The sequence below is a fragment of the Heloderma suspectum genome, chromosome 5 (genome assembly GCF_057233095.1).
Source record: "Heloderma suspectum isolate Gila_16-S chromosome 5, 16-S_ref, whole genome shotgun sequence".
NCBI classification, from domain to species: Eukaryota; Metazoa; Chordata; class Lepidosauria; order Squamata; family Helodermatidae; genus Heloderma; species Heloderma suspectum.
Genome location: NC_139462.1, coordinates 219,047,422 through 219,065,409, shown reverse-complemented (window position 1 = coordinate 219,065,409; position 17,988 = coordinate 219,047,422). Strand labels below are relative to the sequence as shown.

The 17,988-nt window shown below is 49.4% G+C and overlaps 1 protein-coding gene across 1 annotated transcript; it reads left to right on the top strand.

The window, feature by feature from the left end:
* Window positions 1-1,260: 1,260 nt before the first annotated feature.
* On the top strand, window positions 1,261-17,565 carry HTR5A (5-hydroxytryptamine receptor 5A). The gene is made up of 3 exons (XM_084855091.1): window positions 1,261-1,691; window positions 4,260-5,285; window positions 17,107-17,565. Exons 2-3 carry the CDS (start codon window positions 4,539-4,541, stop codon window positions 17,437-17,439), a joined length of 1,080 nt encoding a protein of 359 aa, XP_084711217.1. The 5' UTR covers window positions 1,261-1,691; window positions 4,260-4,538; the 3' UTR covers window positions 17,440-17,565.
* Window positions 17,566-17,988: the final 423 nt, after the last annotated feature.

The window sequence follows — 17,988 nt, the reverse complement described above, 5'->3', positions numbered from 1 at the left end:
TGGTCCAACATGTCTGGAGGGCACCAGGTTGAGGAAGTCTGGTAGCACTGGACTAGGACTAAGGTACCCAGATTCAAATCCCTATGCAGCTGCGATGTTCTTTAGGCCTGCCTGTTTGCCACCTACCAAGGAACCTGTCTGTTTTGCCTAAGGATGGAGACTAAGTAACAACTGGTTCTTATATTTTCAGGGGCGGGGGGGAATCAACCAATGTTTGTTTGTTCCTTCTTTCCAGCTGCCCTAGGTGCACCCTGAAACCATCACAGCACTTCAGTTATCCCCAACCTGGCGCCCTGGAGATGTGTTGGACAACAACTCCCAGCATGCCCTAGCCAGGTTGGGGAAGGCTGCATCACCTGCCAGAGTCTGATTTGAACGTCTGCAACCTGTGCCCAGAGTCTTATGATTAGGGCCATGGAGATTTCATGACTTCAGCATCAGCTCAGCATTTCCCCCTCCCCCACCTTGATATGAGAGATCTGGAGAGCTCAAAAGCTTGTCCATAGTTTCCTGACCTCAGAGTTGGCCTAATAAAGGTATTGCCCTAATATGGATTTTGGATTTTTCCCCCCACAACTACCTTTGCTTCTTGGGCCAATGATTACCTCTCAGTATAACCTACCTCACAGGAAGGTTGTGAGGGTAAAATAGTGGGGTGGGGGTTGGCAAGAACCTGTACACTACATTCAGCTTCTTGGAGGAAAGTCAGGATTAAGCACAGAAGCAAGATACTAAGGCATCATCACCTGTAAAGTCTGCAACCTCCCCTACACAGGGCATATGGCACAGGAGTATGATATAGGGAAGAGGGGGCAGTTATGAAGCCTGGGCCTGAAGAAGCTGCTCCACTCTCAAATAGTGGCACTCTGCACTTGACATCTCTCCAGTGGAGGCTGGTGGCACTGATTTCAGTGGGGGTGAGAATCCGCTCTGGGTTTCAGCCAGAACTCTAACAGGGCTGTCCAAGATGCTGAACCCATTTTGGGGATCTGGTTCAGCACCTTGATAGCTCCTTCAGAGTTCTGGCTGAAACCCAGAGTGGATTGACAGTCCCACTGAAATCAGAGCCACCAGCCTCCCCTGTATCTCTCCCCACCCCAACGACCCCTACTGTCATGAGGACTAGAAGCTTCCCTTTTAAAAACCAAACCGGAATGGGCATGTGCGTTATCCGAGTGTTGTGCTTTATGTTTGGAGGAGGAAGAGGGGATTTGAAGTGCTGCAGCACGCTGGCAGGCGCGCGTGTGAGCCTCCCGCCCCGCCCACGCAAGAAAAACGAGGCAAGAAAGGGAGGTGAGAGGGACAGATCCGTTCAGCAACATCGGCCGCTGTGGAGCCCCCCCCCCCCCCGTCCCCCGGTATGAAGCGGGAGCCTGTCTGGAGGACGTGGCGGCAGAGACCGGGGAAGCGGGCGCCGGAGGAAGGAGCGCCGCGCCCGCCTTCGCCTTGCCTCGCTCGCCTGCTGGGCGCGGCGTCGAGCGAGGGGCTCGGCGCGTTTGCCTGGAAACGGGTCTGGGGAGCGCTGCGAAGCGGGAGCCGTCAGCTGATGGGGCGCGTCTCGACGTCGGAGGAGCCCTCCTCGGAAGTAGAAGCCGAGCCGCTTGGCTGACTCGGAGGACGAAGAGAGGCTTCCTGCGGCGGCGGCGGCTGAGCCTCACCCGTTGGGACCGGAGCAGACGCCGCCCCGGCAGGTATTTCTTCCAGTGGAGGCTGGTGACTCGTATTTCGGTGGGGCGGCGCATCCATTCTGGGTTTCGGTCAGAAGCAGGCAGAACTCTAAAGGAGCTATCCAAGGTGCTGAACCCCACCTCCAAAATAGGTTCAGCACTTTGGATCGCTCCGGTAGAGTTCTGGCTGGTTCTGACTGAAACCCAGAACGTATTCACAGCCCCAGCGAAATCGGAGCCACCAGCCTCCACTGATTTCTTCTTCGCCCACTGAATCGGGCGCGATTTCCCAGCAGCGCGACAAATGCCAGCCGCCTTCCAGAGCAATCCTGAGCAGGTTTACTCGAAAGGAGGCCCCTCGTTCTTCAATGGCGCTTGCCCCCAGGAAAGCGCGTGATCACAGGCACACTTTCTTGGGAGTAAGAAGCCTCTTTGAACGCAAGTGGGAAATCCTCCTTCCGAGTAAGGGTGCTTTTCCTGGGAAAAGGAAAGGAAAAGTCTTGCGGTACCTTAAAAGACGAAGGCTGCGATCCGACACACACTTATCTGGGAGTAAGTCTCATTGAAGACGGTGGTCGCTTACTTCTGAGTAGACATGCGTAGGGTTGCACTGGCCCGCTGTAATCCCTGGACGCACTTAAACCCCATTCAACTCGATGGAATTACCTCCAAGTAAACGTGTTTAGGATTGCACTGGGAGGCAGGGATCCTATATGGACTTAACTGGAAACAACCCACCCACCCCCTTCAACTGAACACAGGAAGACTTACTTAGGAGTAAACATGCAGGGGAGGATTGAGCTTCAATAGCTTTGTTGTGGCTGTAGCTTTTCTGGAGTACTGATTCCTTGACCAGATTTATCTGGTTCAATCAGATGGGCGCTAGATCCCCAAACGCTCCTGTTATCACCGTATATGTTATAGTGGCATCTATGGTGGCTAGTATCAACGGCTACTGGTCCTGATGGCTCTATGCTACCTCCAGCACCAGAGGCAATATGCCTCTGTACACCAGTTGCTGGGGAACATGGGCAGGAGGGCTCATGTCCTGCTTGTGGTTTCCTGGCCGACAGCTGTTCCGCCGCTGTGTGAATAGAATGCTGGACTAGATGGTCCCTTGGTTTGATCCAGCAGGGCTCCTCGTATGTATACGTTAGTCTTTAAGGTGCTGCAAGACTCTTCCTTGTTAGCATTACCCTCAGAAAGGCCTTCTCGCTTGGTTGCAAGCGTGCCGATGGAGGGGTTAATTGCAATGGTGATGGAGGGGTTAATCACACTAGTAGAAGGGTCAACTGCACCTGTTTCTCCTGCCGGTGCACCCCTTTAGAGGGCTGGCATATGGTTGCCCATTTGCAGAGCTCTGTGGGGTAGAGGGAGAGAATTTGCTTTGTGATCTGCTCAGTGTGGGTGTGTGTTCTCTTGTTTGACATCTGGACATCTTTGTATGATCCTTTTCCATAACATTGTTGCCCTACATGCCCCCTCCCCTGATTGCACCCCACCGCTGAAGCCATCATAGAGAGAATGTACCTGTGATGTCCCCTGGAGAGACTTTGGTCTCCTCTCTAGATTTGAACTAAGGTGAATGCAGGTTGCAGATGCCCCAGCCACTCTTTCCTGAATGCTGACCTTCTCCCTAGCTGGCCAGAGAAGTAACCAGCTGTACTCTTTAGGATGCTTTCACACATGGGATCCCTAATAAGGTGTTACTAAAGGGTTCCCTAATAGAGTGCTTCCACACATGAGACCAAAGGGGGCTCACTTTAGTCATTTTGCAGTGCTAAATAAACTGAGGCCAGAATTGGCCAGAATGCTTTTTTGCATTACAAATGCCCACCAGTGAAAGAGACTGAATATGGCCAGGTAAAAAATGCCTGACATAAGTTGTGGTAGTCACAAGCACCATAGGCTGTGACCTTTAAAAGTTTCAAAGTTGTTTTCTTTTTAAAAACAGCATTCTCAGCATGTAGTCAAGGGAGGGGAGGTCTACATTTAATTTCTAAAGTAAATTGTTGGGGAGTTCAGGGGAATCCTGCCACTTATTCTGGATGGGAAGCCTGCTCCTTCATTAGGAGTATGTGGTGGCAGGCTGTCATTGATCATTGTGAGTGAGAAAGGCACTTTTCACATGCTCAGAGGGATTATCTTTTATTGAATTCACAACTGTTTCTTAAAAGCAGCCTTCACCAACCTGGCACTCTCCAGATGGCTTGGACTGCAACTCCAACATCCCCCAGCCAGCATGGTCTGTGGTGACTGGGGATGATGGGTCTTGTAGTCCAACCCATCTGGAGGCATCATGTTGGAGAAGGCTGAGAGTGGACCTGGCCAAAGATAGAATGGATGATGCTAAATAGGGTTGGTCAAAGGAGAAGGAGTAGATGGGGGCTGCAAGGTACTTGTGGAAGATTTTTCTTCTCGCACCACTGCAAATGCCTCTGTTCTGCTTCCTCATTTGCCTTCAGATTCATGTAACCAAGTGTTGCTTGATTTCCTAATGTTATGAAAGGGCTGTAGAAAAGCTGGCAACAGGTATTTTCAGATGGAATGTAGATCTGTATTTAGGTGGCTCTTCTTGTGTTCGATTTACAGGTGCAGGACACTCAAACTTGGATTCAGAATTGCACATGAACGTCTCTTCAGTGTCTTCCATGCCTGTGCTGGCCAGACTGATGTTTTGCAACTCGGGAGGACTAGAGGCTGAAATAAGACACACCTGTAATCTTCTTCAGAACCTCGACATCGTCATGGGGATAAGTACGGACAGCAATTAAAATTTTAGAGGAAGCATCTCCATCCAGTCTTCTAAAATTTAGAGGAAGCATCTCCATCCAGTCTTGCCACCTGAAACTCTCTTCTGCTAAGCCCTGCATGATGGATTGGTCCCCCAACTTCACCTATTTCTCTGTCACCACATTGGCGGAGTCCAACTGGACTGGCTCCAGCTTCCCTGCAGACCTGTCTGGTGCTGGCGGATCCTTGTCTGTGTTTAGTGTCCTGGTCTTGACTTTGTTGGCCATGCTGGTGGTGGCCACCTTCATTTGGAACGTGCTGGTGCTGGTGACCATCTTGCGGGTGCGCACCTTCCACAGGGTGCCTCACAACCTGGTGGCCTCCATGGCTATCTCGGATGTGATGGTGGCTGCCCTGGTGATGCCACTCAGCCTGGTGCACGAGCTGTCTGGGCGCCAGTGGAGGCTGGGTAGGCTGCTGTGCCAAGCGTGGATCTCCTGCGATGTGCTCTGCTGCACGGCCAGCATCTGGAACGTCACCGCCATTGCTCTGGATCGCTACTGGTCCATCACTCGGCACCTGGAGTACACACTGCGCACCCGCCGACGCATCTCCAATATCATGATTGCTCTGACTTGGGTCCTCTCGGCCATCATCTCCCTTGCGCCGGTGCTCTTTGGCTGGGGAGAGACCTACTCAGAGGACAACAAGGAGTGTCAAGTCAGCCGGGAGCCATCTTACACCATCTTCTCTACCTTTGGGGCTTTCTACTTGCCCCTCTGCGTGGTGCTTTTTGTGTACTGGAAAATCTACAAGGCGGCCAAGTTTCGCATCGGATCCCGGAAGAGCAACTCCATCATACCCGTTGCTCCTGAAGCCCTGGAGGTCAGTTCTTTTGTCTGGTGTGACTGCCTCCTCTCTGGCATAGGGCAGCATCTGCAAGCATATGATGATGAACCAGCCAGGTGTAACCTTAGCATAGTGGCGAAGTGTGTGTTGCTGATTTTTATGTGCTTTACTGGCTAAGAGTGTGAGCTGGACACTTCCTTGTTTCGAATTTCAGCTTAGCCATGAAATCACAAGGAAGCCATTATTCTCTGGGCCCTCCTCATTCCCACCCCCACCATATACATAATATGGGGATAGTAATACTGATCTACTTTACAGTGTTGTTCTAAGGATGATGTTTGTAAAGCATTCTGGACACTTGAAAGTGCTAGATCAGCCATCCCAGCAGGGCCACTTTAAGCATGTGCTTAAAAATGCGATTGGAATCCATGGGGGCATTGATTCTTAATTATGGCTGGAGAAATGGGACCTGCAACAAAATGTGGAAGTGTTGAGCACTCTGTTCAGGGTACATGCCAGCCATGACCTTTTCCAGGACACCCCATTCCATCTCTCCCCCCCCCCCCCGCCTGCCCACTGACTGCTACATTTCCTGTTTTTCCTCTGGCAAATCAGCATTTGTGCCCACTAAGCCTGCTTAGCCCCTCATTGAGCTGTTTTAGGTGTTTCCCCAGTTAGGGTTTTTTCCCCCTTAAGAATCTTTTGTACTTCTACAATCATCTGCAAAATCCCCAACCCTTCTGATGCTTCCCCCTTGTGTGTGGATGGTGCCACTTTGGTTACATAACAATCCACTACTTGGAGAATGAGTTCAACATTAGGATTACTCCCCCAAATACGTGAACACTGATGAAAGCTGAGATATATTTCACATGAAGGAGAACCTGCATGATGCAAGGCCTTTGTATTTGCATGTGGAAGTATTTATGTAATTAGCAAACAGGCTCACCAAAGGGTTTTCTCTATACACAGGTAAATGTTTGCAGCACACTTATGTTTTCAGGACTGGGACCAAAGTCTCACCAGGCTGAAATAATTTGAAATGCTACCTCAGAAAATCAGCATTAGTCCCCCAAGAGTCCTTGATTCTATTTATTTAGGACATGGCTTCCACTTACAAGTATGTTTTAGTCCATCATGTGGGGCAGAAACATAAGCACATGTTTATAGTTTCTAAGAACATCATGTTGTTTTTCGAAACTAGAAACGTTGACATAAAAAAGCAGCTTCCAACAAAGGAGAACCTAAAAAAAAAATTAAGATTGGAGCCATTGCCCTTTTACATATAAAGAGAGGGTGCAAAGCAGGCAGAGATGAAGAAATGAAGTTTTTCCTGACACTGAGATGTCACGATCAGAAATATTTCTGAGACATAGGAAGCTGCCTAGCCCAGTATTGTCAACACTGACTGGCAGTGGCTCTCTCCAGGGTTTCAGACAGGATTCTTTTCCCAGACCTACATATGAGATGCCGGGGGCTGAACCTGGGACTTTTTGTGTGCCAAGCATGTGCTCCACCACTGAGCTACAGCTGTACCCTGCTTCTTGGTTTCTGCCTGTCATGCCTTTGCCCATTAAAAAGGTGACATTCTTAGTCTGGACTCTTCATTTTATAAAGGTGGCAGCTTATGGAGACTATTAGCAAACAAAATCATTGGCATTTCTAGAAACGTGAAATGTGGGGCTCTAAACCTGCTGCCTGAGGTAGACTGCCTCATGTACCTCATGGCAGGGCTGGCCCTCAGAATGGTAGGACTGGGAAGGACCCAAAGTGCCAGTCATTGAGGCGTGGCACGGGCAGAACATTTTCTCTCCAAACATTCTTAACTGCAGCACCACACGGTTCCATTCCTTTGTTTGCTCTCAATGCTTCAATGGGTGCCATTTATTTCTTGCATTGTGGGAGTGGGTAAATAGCTGTTCCTAGCTCCCCCTTTCCAAACTCTTCATGATGTTCATAAAAGGCATGTGTTGGATGTTTACCATGGTTGTGGGATGGGGGAGATCTTTTGGATTTTCTCCCTCAGGCACCATCTCGTGTTGTTCCGTGGGATCTCTTGCTAGTTCCCCAGAGAAACACAAATGGCCTGAGGGATCTACTGCAGTGAGGTACGGGGATGGTCAGACAGCTACAGAAGCAGCTATACCAAATATACAGGGGACAGGAATATCAGCAGCTATTAACCAGGATGGTTAGGGCATGTATCAGAAGCCTGTGGCCCTTCAGATGTGTTGGCCTCCCATGAGCCCTCACCATTGTCTACGCTGGCTAGGGCTGATGGGAGTTGTAGGCCAAAACATGTGGAGGCCTGCAAGTTGCCCACCACTGGTGCAGGGTATGTGTATATCAGGAAACTGGAAGTGCAGGACACTCTTGTTTCTCCTTGTTTTTTCTTGTACAATTCCATCTTCGTCTAGGTCATAATCTGGATATCAGACTAGGTGGGACAGGTCTTCTCAGTGAAGCCATGGTTTCTGGCCTTCATGACTATGGCTGTGGATTTACTGTTAAGACTGACGTGGGGAACAGGTGGCCCTCCAGATATTGTTGGACTCCAACTCCCATCAGCCCCAGCCAGCATGGTCCATGGTCAGGGATGCCTGGAGTTGTAGTCTAGCAACATCTGGAGGGCCACAGATCCCCTATTGCTGCCCTAGTCGCACCCCCTGCTAAAAATCCCAGGTGATTTGGCAAGAGAGTCTATTGAGCTGTGTGGGTTTAGACAGATGCTTGTTTGTAAAGTCCATCTATTACAGAGTCAGAGAATGGTTTCAGTCTGATATATGGGGTTGGGCAACAGGAGAGGCTGTGCAAGTCCTGGATCAGTGCCTAGACTCAGTAATGGGCTGGATGAGGGCCAATAAACTGAAAGTGAACTCTGGCAAGATGGAAGCCCTGTGGGTGAGTGGTTCCTGGGTCTGGGAGATAGGCTCATTGCCTGTTCTGGATGGGGTTGCACTCCCTCTGAAAGGTCAGGTCCATAGTCTGGGGGTACTCCTAGACCCATCATTGTCACTGGAGGCTCATGTGGTCATGGCAGCTTGGAGTGCTTTTTACCAGCTTCGGCTGGTTCGCCAGCTACGGCCTCTTCTGGACAGGGATAGCTTGGCCACAGTGGTACAGGCATTAGTAACCTCAAGGCTGGATTACTGCAATGCACTCTATGTGGGGCTGCCCTTAAGGCTTCTCGGGAAACTGGAGCTAGTGCAGAACACAGCAGCTCAGCTGTTGCCGGGAGCTGCCCCTTTTCAGCATGCACTCCTTTGCTGTGGGAACTGCACTGGCTGCCTATTCACTACTGGGCCAGGTTTAAGGTTTCAGTACAAGTGTACAAAGCCCCAAACAACTTGGGACCAGGATACCTAAGAGAGCGCCTTCTCTGTTACCAACCTGCCTGGTCACTGAGGTCGTCAGAGGGTATGCTCATGGTGGCTCCACATGGATGCATGGCTCAACTGGAGTTCACTAGGAAAAGAGCCTTCAGTGTGGTAGCCCCATTTCTATTGAATTCTCTGCCTTTGGAGGTCAGGCAGGTGCCAACGTTGTGTTGCTTTTGGCACCTTCTGAATACATTGTTATTTTGGGAGGCCTTCTTTGAGTGACAGGCCATGTTATCAGAACTTGGTTTGTCAGAACTCTGTTTCTTAAAATAATAATAATAATAATTAGGATAAAATAATTATTACTTTAACATGGTGTTTTTATTCTTTTATCCTGTCTGCTGTTCATCACTCTGAGATCTTTGGATGTGGAGCAGTATACAGATGTTGTTGTAGTTGATGATGGTGATGATAATGGGGTTTTGAAGCTACTCTTTCAGTTTCAGCCCAACCCTCAACCTGCAATAGAGATCTAATTCCTCTGGACAACACTACAAGTTTGTTGCAAACTATTCAGAGCCTGACCTGTAGTATCCAATGTGAATACTATCCCAATCCCAGCTAAATTAAATTCTTAACTTGCTCCAGTGATGCCTATGGGCTCTGTTCTATCCCTGGGGACACTTAAAAATAGATTCTCAGTGCGAATCAGGCAGTGACTTATCTGGCATGAGATGGTTCTTTATATATATATCTATGGATCTCTGTCTTCCTGTTACAGTGAACCCATTCTATTCCTCCTTCCAACCTGGTTGTCTGGTTTTTACCCTACTCCTTCAGTCAGCTAACCTTCTGTGCCACTGAATTACTGTTGGGCTCTTACTGTTTTTGCCCCCTTAGCTCTTTCTTCTAAAGATTTTTTGCACGTCTGCAAACCTGCTGAGATTTCTCACATGTACATGGGTGGTGCGGTTTGGGCTCCTGCTTGGTGAGCATGGGAAGACTGAAATCTGTTTTTGTACGTATGATTTGATGGGAACCTGCATGTTCAGAGGCAGGATGCGACTGGATGTGCAGAGCAACCGTGGGAGAAGGCAGGGCCAGCCCTCCCAGGAGCAGGGTGCATCTGGACTGGAGGGGCACCAGATCCCCCCTGCTGGGAGGGTCCCCTACAGGCACTGCCAATGCACTGGCCCCCTATCCTGCTGCAGCAAATGCCGCTGCGGGAGTGTGGCCAGCAGGCTCTCCACAGCAGCTGCCTGCCCGATCTCTTGCCTGGGGACTCTCCCAGAGCAAGAGATCAGGTGAGTGGGCAGGCTCTCTGGAGAGCTGTCCGGGTCCAAATGCCTCGCTCTGCGGTGTCCTTCCTCATTGCGAGGCATTGTGGGCAAGGTGGCCCTGGACGTGGTTTTGCTCCGAGGAAGGACCCCTTAAAGCAAGGCATTCAGGCCTGGATGGCTCTACATGGAGCCTATTTGCTCACCCAGTCTCTCACTCTGGGGGAGTCCTCCGAGCAAGAGACTGGCAAGGTGGCAGCCTGGGGGGAGAGGCAATGGCGATGGGGGAGCAGCAGTAGACATCTTGCCCCACCGCTGGGAGAGGGCTGTTGCCTTTGCTCCCTGCTTCTGGGTTTCTGGAGCCATCTGTGTGGCCACTGTGGAAAGGTCACTGCACTAGGCAGACACTGTTCTAATTCTGCAGGGTCTTTCTCATGTTGATTTTGCCATGCAAACACTGCTGAACATGGTACTATTGACGCTTTGTTGCACAGGGGATCATTTTTAGCAGTTCATTGCACATTCTTCACAATATAGCACATTTCAGTTGCTCAAATGCCTTCACATACTGTGATGAACCAAACCTCCACCCCACGCCTTCTTCCTGGAAAAGATCTTCTAACAACGAACATGCCAGGCATAGTCAGTCTGTGATACAACCCATACCCCCCCACCATGCTTTGCATGCACGTTCCAGGCTAACTCAGCTTATGCAAAAGTCGGCACTGCGGAAATCACCTGGAGGCTGCATCATCAGGCCCTCCCAGTCTACTGATTGGTTGGTTTGAATTTTCCCTCTCTGGGAGCTGCCCAGCCTTCATAGAAATGTCTGTACTGTGGAATCTTTTCTGTGTGTTTCCATGGATAGCAGACGCTGGGAGGTGGAAGAGAGATCCTTTTGCCATGATGTTGGCTCTGAGCCCCCAAAGTTAGCCTGCTGCCTTCAGGTGCAGTGCAGGCGGCTGTCTTGCCATCAGCACTGAAAGTGGACCAGTCATTTTTTGTACATGGGATGGCAGGGGCGCCATTTTGTTCTTCACCTCAGCCAGCAAAACGTCTTAGGCTGGCCCTGCCATTTATGTCTAAGAACAGTAGGTCCCCTTTCATTGTCTCTGCATATACCCCATCAATCACTGCTCAATAAATACACTTTTCATATTTGGAACAACCCAGTGGAACCTTGCCTTTCTTCAGAACCCATCTCTTGATTCCTTCCTTGGGCCTGGCCCCAAGTCTTTCAGGGTTGCACACCATCTCACAGCCACCAGCAGCTGCTTGACAGTATAAAAAGTTTGGAAACAGATCCCGCTCCTGCAAGGCAGTCAGGAGACCCACCTTTATGGCATTCAGCTGCAGCGTTGTGCTTAAATCTCACAAACTTCAGCCCAGAGCAGCTGCAAGCACATTATACTGCAGCAACTATGGAACGTTTAATTAGAATCTCTGCTATGCTAGGTATTGTACAGCACAGAGGATTGACATTCCTCCTGCCCAGAGGATGAAAAAACAAAATCCAGACAGAAAGATGATGGACTAGCTGTAAGGGGCTGGGGAGGCAAAAAGCACAGGACAGGCAAAACTGCCAAAAGTGATGCAGAAAAGGGCTTTACAGAAGTTGTGGATTTCCAGGAAAGGTGTGAGAGGAAGGAAGGAAGGAAGGAAGGAAGGAAGGAAGGAAGGAGAGCAAGGTAGTGATGCTGCAGGCCTAATGGGCAGTCTGGGGTAGAACAGCATAAGCGTAGAATGGAGCACAGAAGGTAGAAGAATGGGATCAACTGAGATCACATGGAGTCAGGAAAGTTGACGGGAAGTAAGTGGAAATATAGAGATCCTATCTTCTTGAAGAAGGTGCACCTTAAATGCAAGGAGTAGTGCAGGACCGGGGCACTTGTGGCTCTGCAGATGTTGTTGGACCCAGTCCCCCATCAAACCCAGCCAACAAGGCCAGTGGTGGGGAATGATGGGAGTTGTATTCCAGCAGCATCTGGAGGGCCTCAGATTCCTCATCCCTGGACTAGAGCCTTGAATTTGATGTGGGAAGCGATGGGGCAGGCACAGAATGAGGAGACCTGCTCGTCAAGATGGCAGAGGCACTCGAAGGAGGTGACCTTGTTTAATCACAAGAATTCTGCAGGTATCACTTGTCTGCTGCACGCTTTGGTTTGTTGCTGCAGGCTTCGATCCAGACATCCCGCCCACTCTGTCCCCTGGTACTAGTTCTCCTTCCTCCCACGCCCATTTGATTTTGTTTCCTTTAGTTAATTATGATTTAATCTTTAGAGACTGAGCACGCCCCCGCTTTACAGAGGCAGGGTAATGCTGTTGAGGAAACAGAGCCCCAGTGGTACTTTGCACTGCATTCTAAGGGCCGTTGGGGTAACCCAATTTCTCTAGTGCCGGTGAAATTTTTGCAGGGGCAAAACAATGGATCAGGCTGGGGGGCAAGTTGGGGGGATTTAAAGAGGCACTTGAACGAATCTAGGCAGTTCTGACCTGTTCACTGTTACTGCAACAGCCAAAGCTAACAATATGCATGCGTTGTTCATTAGCCTATGTGCACAGTTAAACAATCCTGATCTTCATCCGTGTTATTACATAAAGGCTTTCTGTTTTTTAAGATCCAAATAGATTGTGTTAGTGTGCTGGCCCATTATCAAATGGCAAATAATATGCACAAGCCATCAAGTTGTCAAGGTGTAGTTATAACACAATGTGTCAGCAGAGGGAAGGAGGTGGAAATAAAGAGTTTGAAGTGTCTTATAGGTGGAAGACCACAATCTGCCATCACTGTGCCTTTAGTGTGCCTTCAGTGTGCCTTCAGTGTTCATAGTAAAGTCCATCAAATGAGTGTGGGGGAGTCTTCTTAATGCAACCTTCCCCAACCTGGTGCCCTCCAACATAAGCCACGCTGGCTGAGGGATACTGGGATTTGTAGTCCAACACATCTGGAGGGAACCAGGTTGGGGAAGGCTGCATTAATGGGTAGCCCATCAAGCAAGCCCAGGGAGCACCTGATGGTTTTGCCGTGGGGGGGGGGCTGGGCTTCTCGTTTGCAGGGCTGCACTTTCTGAAGCATCTGGCTCTTCCTGGCAGCTGTAGTGACTGATGAAGGCACTGGGGGTGGGATGCTGCTGCTGCTGCTGTTGCTGATAGAAAATGTAATAGTATTCCAACGGGCTATTCCATATTCCAAGGGTGTGTAGATGGCAGGCTTGTGGGATCTTCTTTGTGGTGTGTGTGTGTGTGTGTTTTACTACAGCCCTGAGATAACAACTGCAGCCTGGTGCAAAAGACACCAGAATGAAAGAGTTCTGAGCCCAGGGATTTGTTTAGAGTGCCAGAAGTGAGAATTATGCTGCCTCTATCGCATCCGCAGAGTGCTGTCCCAGGAGGCTGTTCCAAGTGATCCGAAGCCTGGTCAGTCCAGTTGCTCCAGAACCACTGGAGCATTTTAAGGCCTCTTGTGAAGGCTTGGCAAGGCACTTTGCAGATAAAATTGATTGGATCAGGAGTGTTATTCCGTGCACCGTGGATACAGTTAGCGAGCAAGAGGTGGCCTGCGGCAAACCGGTTTTGTGGGATCGGTTCCAGCTTCTTCCTTCTGAGGAAGTGGACAAAGTGCTTTCATCTATAAAGCTGACCACCTGCTTACTTGATCCTTGCCTAGGGATATCCAAGAATTCTGCCATAGTAGAGATGGCGGAGAAATCCGCCATGGACTCCAATGAGTCCATGGTGGAACGGACTACCCCCCCGCCACCCCGCAGAATCCCCGCTGGATGGACCCTACCTGGTCATCAGCAGGTCCGGTCCATCCAGCTACCTTCCACCATCCACCACTGCTTCTCTTTTGACGCAAATGGCATCCAGTGTAGCGGATGCCATTTGTGTCCCTGCCTTTTGCTGTGATAGGCTACGTAAAACTTTACGTACATTTTTACGTAGATCCATATCGCCTGCATAATAGGCTATGTAAATCTTTATGTAGATCCATATTGCCAGCATTGCAGAGCCGGCGGAGGTGGCCTGGTGTTGAGTGGGGGTTGACCTGGTGTTGGGTGGGGTACGGTTACCCTTGAAAGACCAGGTCCGCAGCTTGGGGATCATTTTAGACTCCCAGCTGTCCATGGAGGGTCAGGTGTCAGCTGTGAGCCGGACAGCACTGTACCAACTCCATCTGATATGGCGGCTGTGCCCCTACCTTCCCGACCATCTGCTCCCATCATAGCGTAGTGGTCGCCATTTGCGTGGCTGCCTTTACCGTGATAGGCTACATAAATACTTACGTAGCCTATCACGGAAAGAGCAGTGGCGCAAACGGCGTAGCAGCCACTGTTTGTGTCCCTGCTCTTTGCTGTGATAGGCTACATAAATACTTACATAGCCTATCATGGCAGCCTGGCAGGACACAAATGGCGGCCACTATGATGGCCGCCATTTGCGGCCACAGCAGCCAACTGAGAGACCAGCCGCCGCTGGAGCCGCCACCACCGGAGCATCCGCCGCAGGTAAGCTTCGTCCCGGGGGGATTCCGTGGGGTGGCGGGGGGTGGGAAGCCGTTCCGCCACGGGTTTCAGGCGGTCAAATGCCAGTGCATTCGGCCTCACTGAAATCCATGGTGGAATTCTCCGCCATCCCTAGTTTTGACCTTTAAAACCTTATATGGTCCTGGCCCATCCTATCTCGAGGAGTGCCTCCAGCAACTCCAAATAGGCCACTCAACAACATCAGCCTCAGATTGCCTTCTCTCTGTCCCATCAGCCAGGACAGCTAAGCTGGTGAGGACGAGGGAGAGGGCCTTCTCTGTGGTGGCCCCCACTCTGTGGAACTCCCTCCCTAGGGAACTCTGCCATGCCCACTCTTTAATGAGCTTCCACCACGCATTGAGAACTTCGTTGTTCAGACAGGCATTTGGGGTGGGTTAGGGTATTTTTAAACGATGTTTTAATGTGTGATTTTACTGTTTTAAATTGTACTGTTGTACATCGCCCATAGTGGCAGGGTGACTGGCCAGATTGGTGATTAAGAAGTTCGATAAATAAATAAATTTAATAAATAAGAAGTGAACGGAGCTCACAGTCCTTCCACACAAAACTCCACCCCTGGTTGCCCCAAGCTTTCTTAATTTTAGAAGTATAATGTGGTGGGGGTAGTTCATTTTGTTGCTGCTCTTGTTATATAATTGGGAGTTAGAAATCCTTGCCAATATACTGCAAACAGTGGTGCAGCTAGGGCCGGAATTAGGGCCAAAGTATAAGGCCCTTCAACACAGCCCCACCCCCAGTGGGTGATGATGGGGGCATCAGGGAAGCCAAAGCAAACTCCATTTCATCCCTGTAGGCATGACGCTATTATGATTTAAGTGAGTTTAAAATGCAAAAGTGCACATCCTCAGCATATTTTTTTAAAAGCATCCTTGGCAAAGACTTTAGTTGCTGTTATTATTATTCTAATATATCAGGACTGCAGAAACAGTTGTAAATCATGAGATGGTGGTTGTGGGGCAAAAAGAAATGTTTGCTGTGTGCTTTGCAACTAACGTAATAGTGTAAAGGAGACACCTCATATAGCCATCAAGCCCAGTCTAAAACTACCTAGCTGCACAGCTGACTGCAAAGCACCAAGGGATCTACCAGTGGATAGCTTCTGCCCAGTCCTATCCTATTCCATTACTGTCTACTTTTGGACTGTGATAGGAGCTAGAGTTGGTCCTACTTGGGTGGCTGATGGCTCTCTTGCTCATCCTAGAAGCGCTTGAGGTTTTTGGAGTGTTCCTCTGCCTCTGCCTCCTCCTCTCCCTTTTCCTTCCCCAAGAGAAAATGCTGCCACCCTGGCTGGAAAAAGATGGTGCTGAATACATCTATGAGAGTGCCTCCCACTTTTTCTGCCACCTCCTTCCCTATGGTGAGTTTTTTGGGGAGTAAGGGGGAGGTGACAGTGGGTCCTCCAGAAATATTTAAGCAGGATTGAAGTGAAAGGCCCACATACAGCAAGCAGGCTGCACCGGCCTAGTTTTTGCCCACCAGAATTTGAGGGTGTATGTGCTTGACTATGTGAGAATATAAGAACATAAGAGGAGCCCTCCTGGATAAGACCCAGGGTCCATCTAGTCCAGCATTCTGTTCACACAGTGGCCAACCAGCTGCCCACAGGAAACCCACAAGCAGGACATGAGTGCATCAGTACCCTCCCACCCATGTTCCCCAGCAACTGGTGCACATACGCACGCTGCCTCTGATACTGGAAGTAGTATAGAGCCATCAGGAGTAGTAGCCATTGCTAGCCTTCTCCTCCATGAATTTGTCTAACCTCCTTTTAAAGCCATCTAAATTGGTGGCCATCACGATGTCTTGTGGTAGCGAATTCCATAGCTTGACTGTGCGCTCTGTGAAGAAGTCCTGCCTTTTATCTGTCCTGAATCTCCCGTCAATCAGCTTCATGGAATGGGCCCTTTGGGTTCTAGTATTATGGGAGAGGGAGAAAAATGCCTCCCTATCCACTTTCTCCACACCCTTCATAATTTTGTATGCCTCTGTCATGTCCCCCCCCACACACACACACTCATCTTTTCTCAAGCTAAAGAATTCTGGTTGTTGTAACTTTTCCTCATAGGGGAGTTGCTCCAGCCCCTTGAACACCCCTCGCTTCTATTTGTCACCCCACTGCTAGGCTTGTTGCCAGTGAATCGCTGCTGTACAGAATCTTGTAATCTTTCTGTGGTACGCATGATTTTGCACTCGGCATTGGCAGCAGAACAGACCAGCAAGCTGATTGGTTGATTGCACTTCTGTACCATCCAATAGTTGAAGCTTTTTGAGAGGCTCACAAAACAAGACTGAAGTCCATAAGATACAATAGCATAATAAAACATAACAAAACATAATATAAAAACATCTAAACATCTGAAGTTTAAACTAGAGTAAAAACCAAAGTAAATGCCCGCAGCAGTGGAAAGATCTTAAAATGCACACAAGCACTTTTTTTTTTTTTTAACAAAACTGAAAGACTACAAAGGCTGGGAAAATAGAAAGGACTTCACCTGGCACCGAAAAGACCACAACATAGGCAACAGGCGAGCCTTTCTGAGGGGGGCATTCCACAGCCAGGATGCCACCACTGAAAAGGCCCTCTCCTTGGTAGCCACCCCACTCCCCTCATCTGCCAGGGACCTGGGGAAGGGCCTTAGAAGACGACCTGTGTGTCTGGGCAGGTAGATACATTCAAATCATGCAGACTGAAAATTCTCTTTGTGTTTGGCAGGTCAAGGAAGCCCCCCAGCAACCACAGATGGTGTTCACTGCCCGCCATGCCACGGTGACCTTCCAAACGGATGGAGACACGTGGAGGGAGCAGAAGGAGAAGAGAGCTGCTCTAATGGTGGGCATCCTCATTGGAGTCTTTGTGCTGTGCTGGATCCCTTTCTTCATAACAGAACTCATCAACCCTCTCTGCGCTTGTGACATACCCCCCATCTGGAAAAGCATTTTCCTTTGGCTCGGCTACTCCAATTCCTTTTTCAACCCCCTGATCTATACGGCCTTCAACAAGAACTACAACAATGCCTTCAGGAACCTGTTCTCTAGGCAGCAATGAGCGATGTGCATTGAGAAGGCAGAAACGTTTTTTAAAAAAACTTCTCCTTGACTTGCATAGAAACTTTAAAGAAATTTGGGGCATTTCCAGATGATCTGTTTATATCCCAATAAATGCTCAATGGTTGCAGGGGACTGAGGCATCATTTTTGAAGGTGGCCATTCTGTTATGGAGGAAGCATCTTTTCCCAGCACTCAAACAGCAATATTTTGTTGCTGGGAGAACCTGGTTTTCCTTCTCAGCTAGTGTTTCACTGGCCACTGTTAAAACTGGGTGGACCATAGTTCCGTCAGCATTGTGGTCACCCAATGGATGGAACCCAATGGATGGGGGGTATGTCATTTGGGAGGAGTCCTGTCACCTTCCCTCCAGACCCATGTTCTTTTATGAAAGGAATAATGCTGCTGTTCTTATTTTTGTCAACTTAGGGACATGTGACTCCTTGCTGTATCACCTACACACAGGAGAAGTCAAGTAGCCCTTAAAAGGGAAGGAAAAAAAGAGTGCTGAGCACAGGCAGAATTACCCCCTTTACACTTTTTACATGCT

Coding starts and splice junctions, on each gene's coding strand:
- HTR5A (XM_084855091.1), top strand. CDS start 4,539: ATGATGGATTGGTCCCCCAACTTCACCTATTTCTCTGTCACCACATTG. Junction 5,286..17,106: donor TTGCTCCTGAAGCCCTGGAG/GTCAGTTCTTTT, acceptor TGTGTTTGGCAG/GTCAAGGAAGCCCCCCAGCA.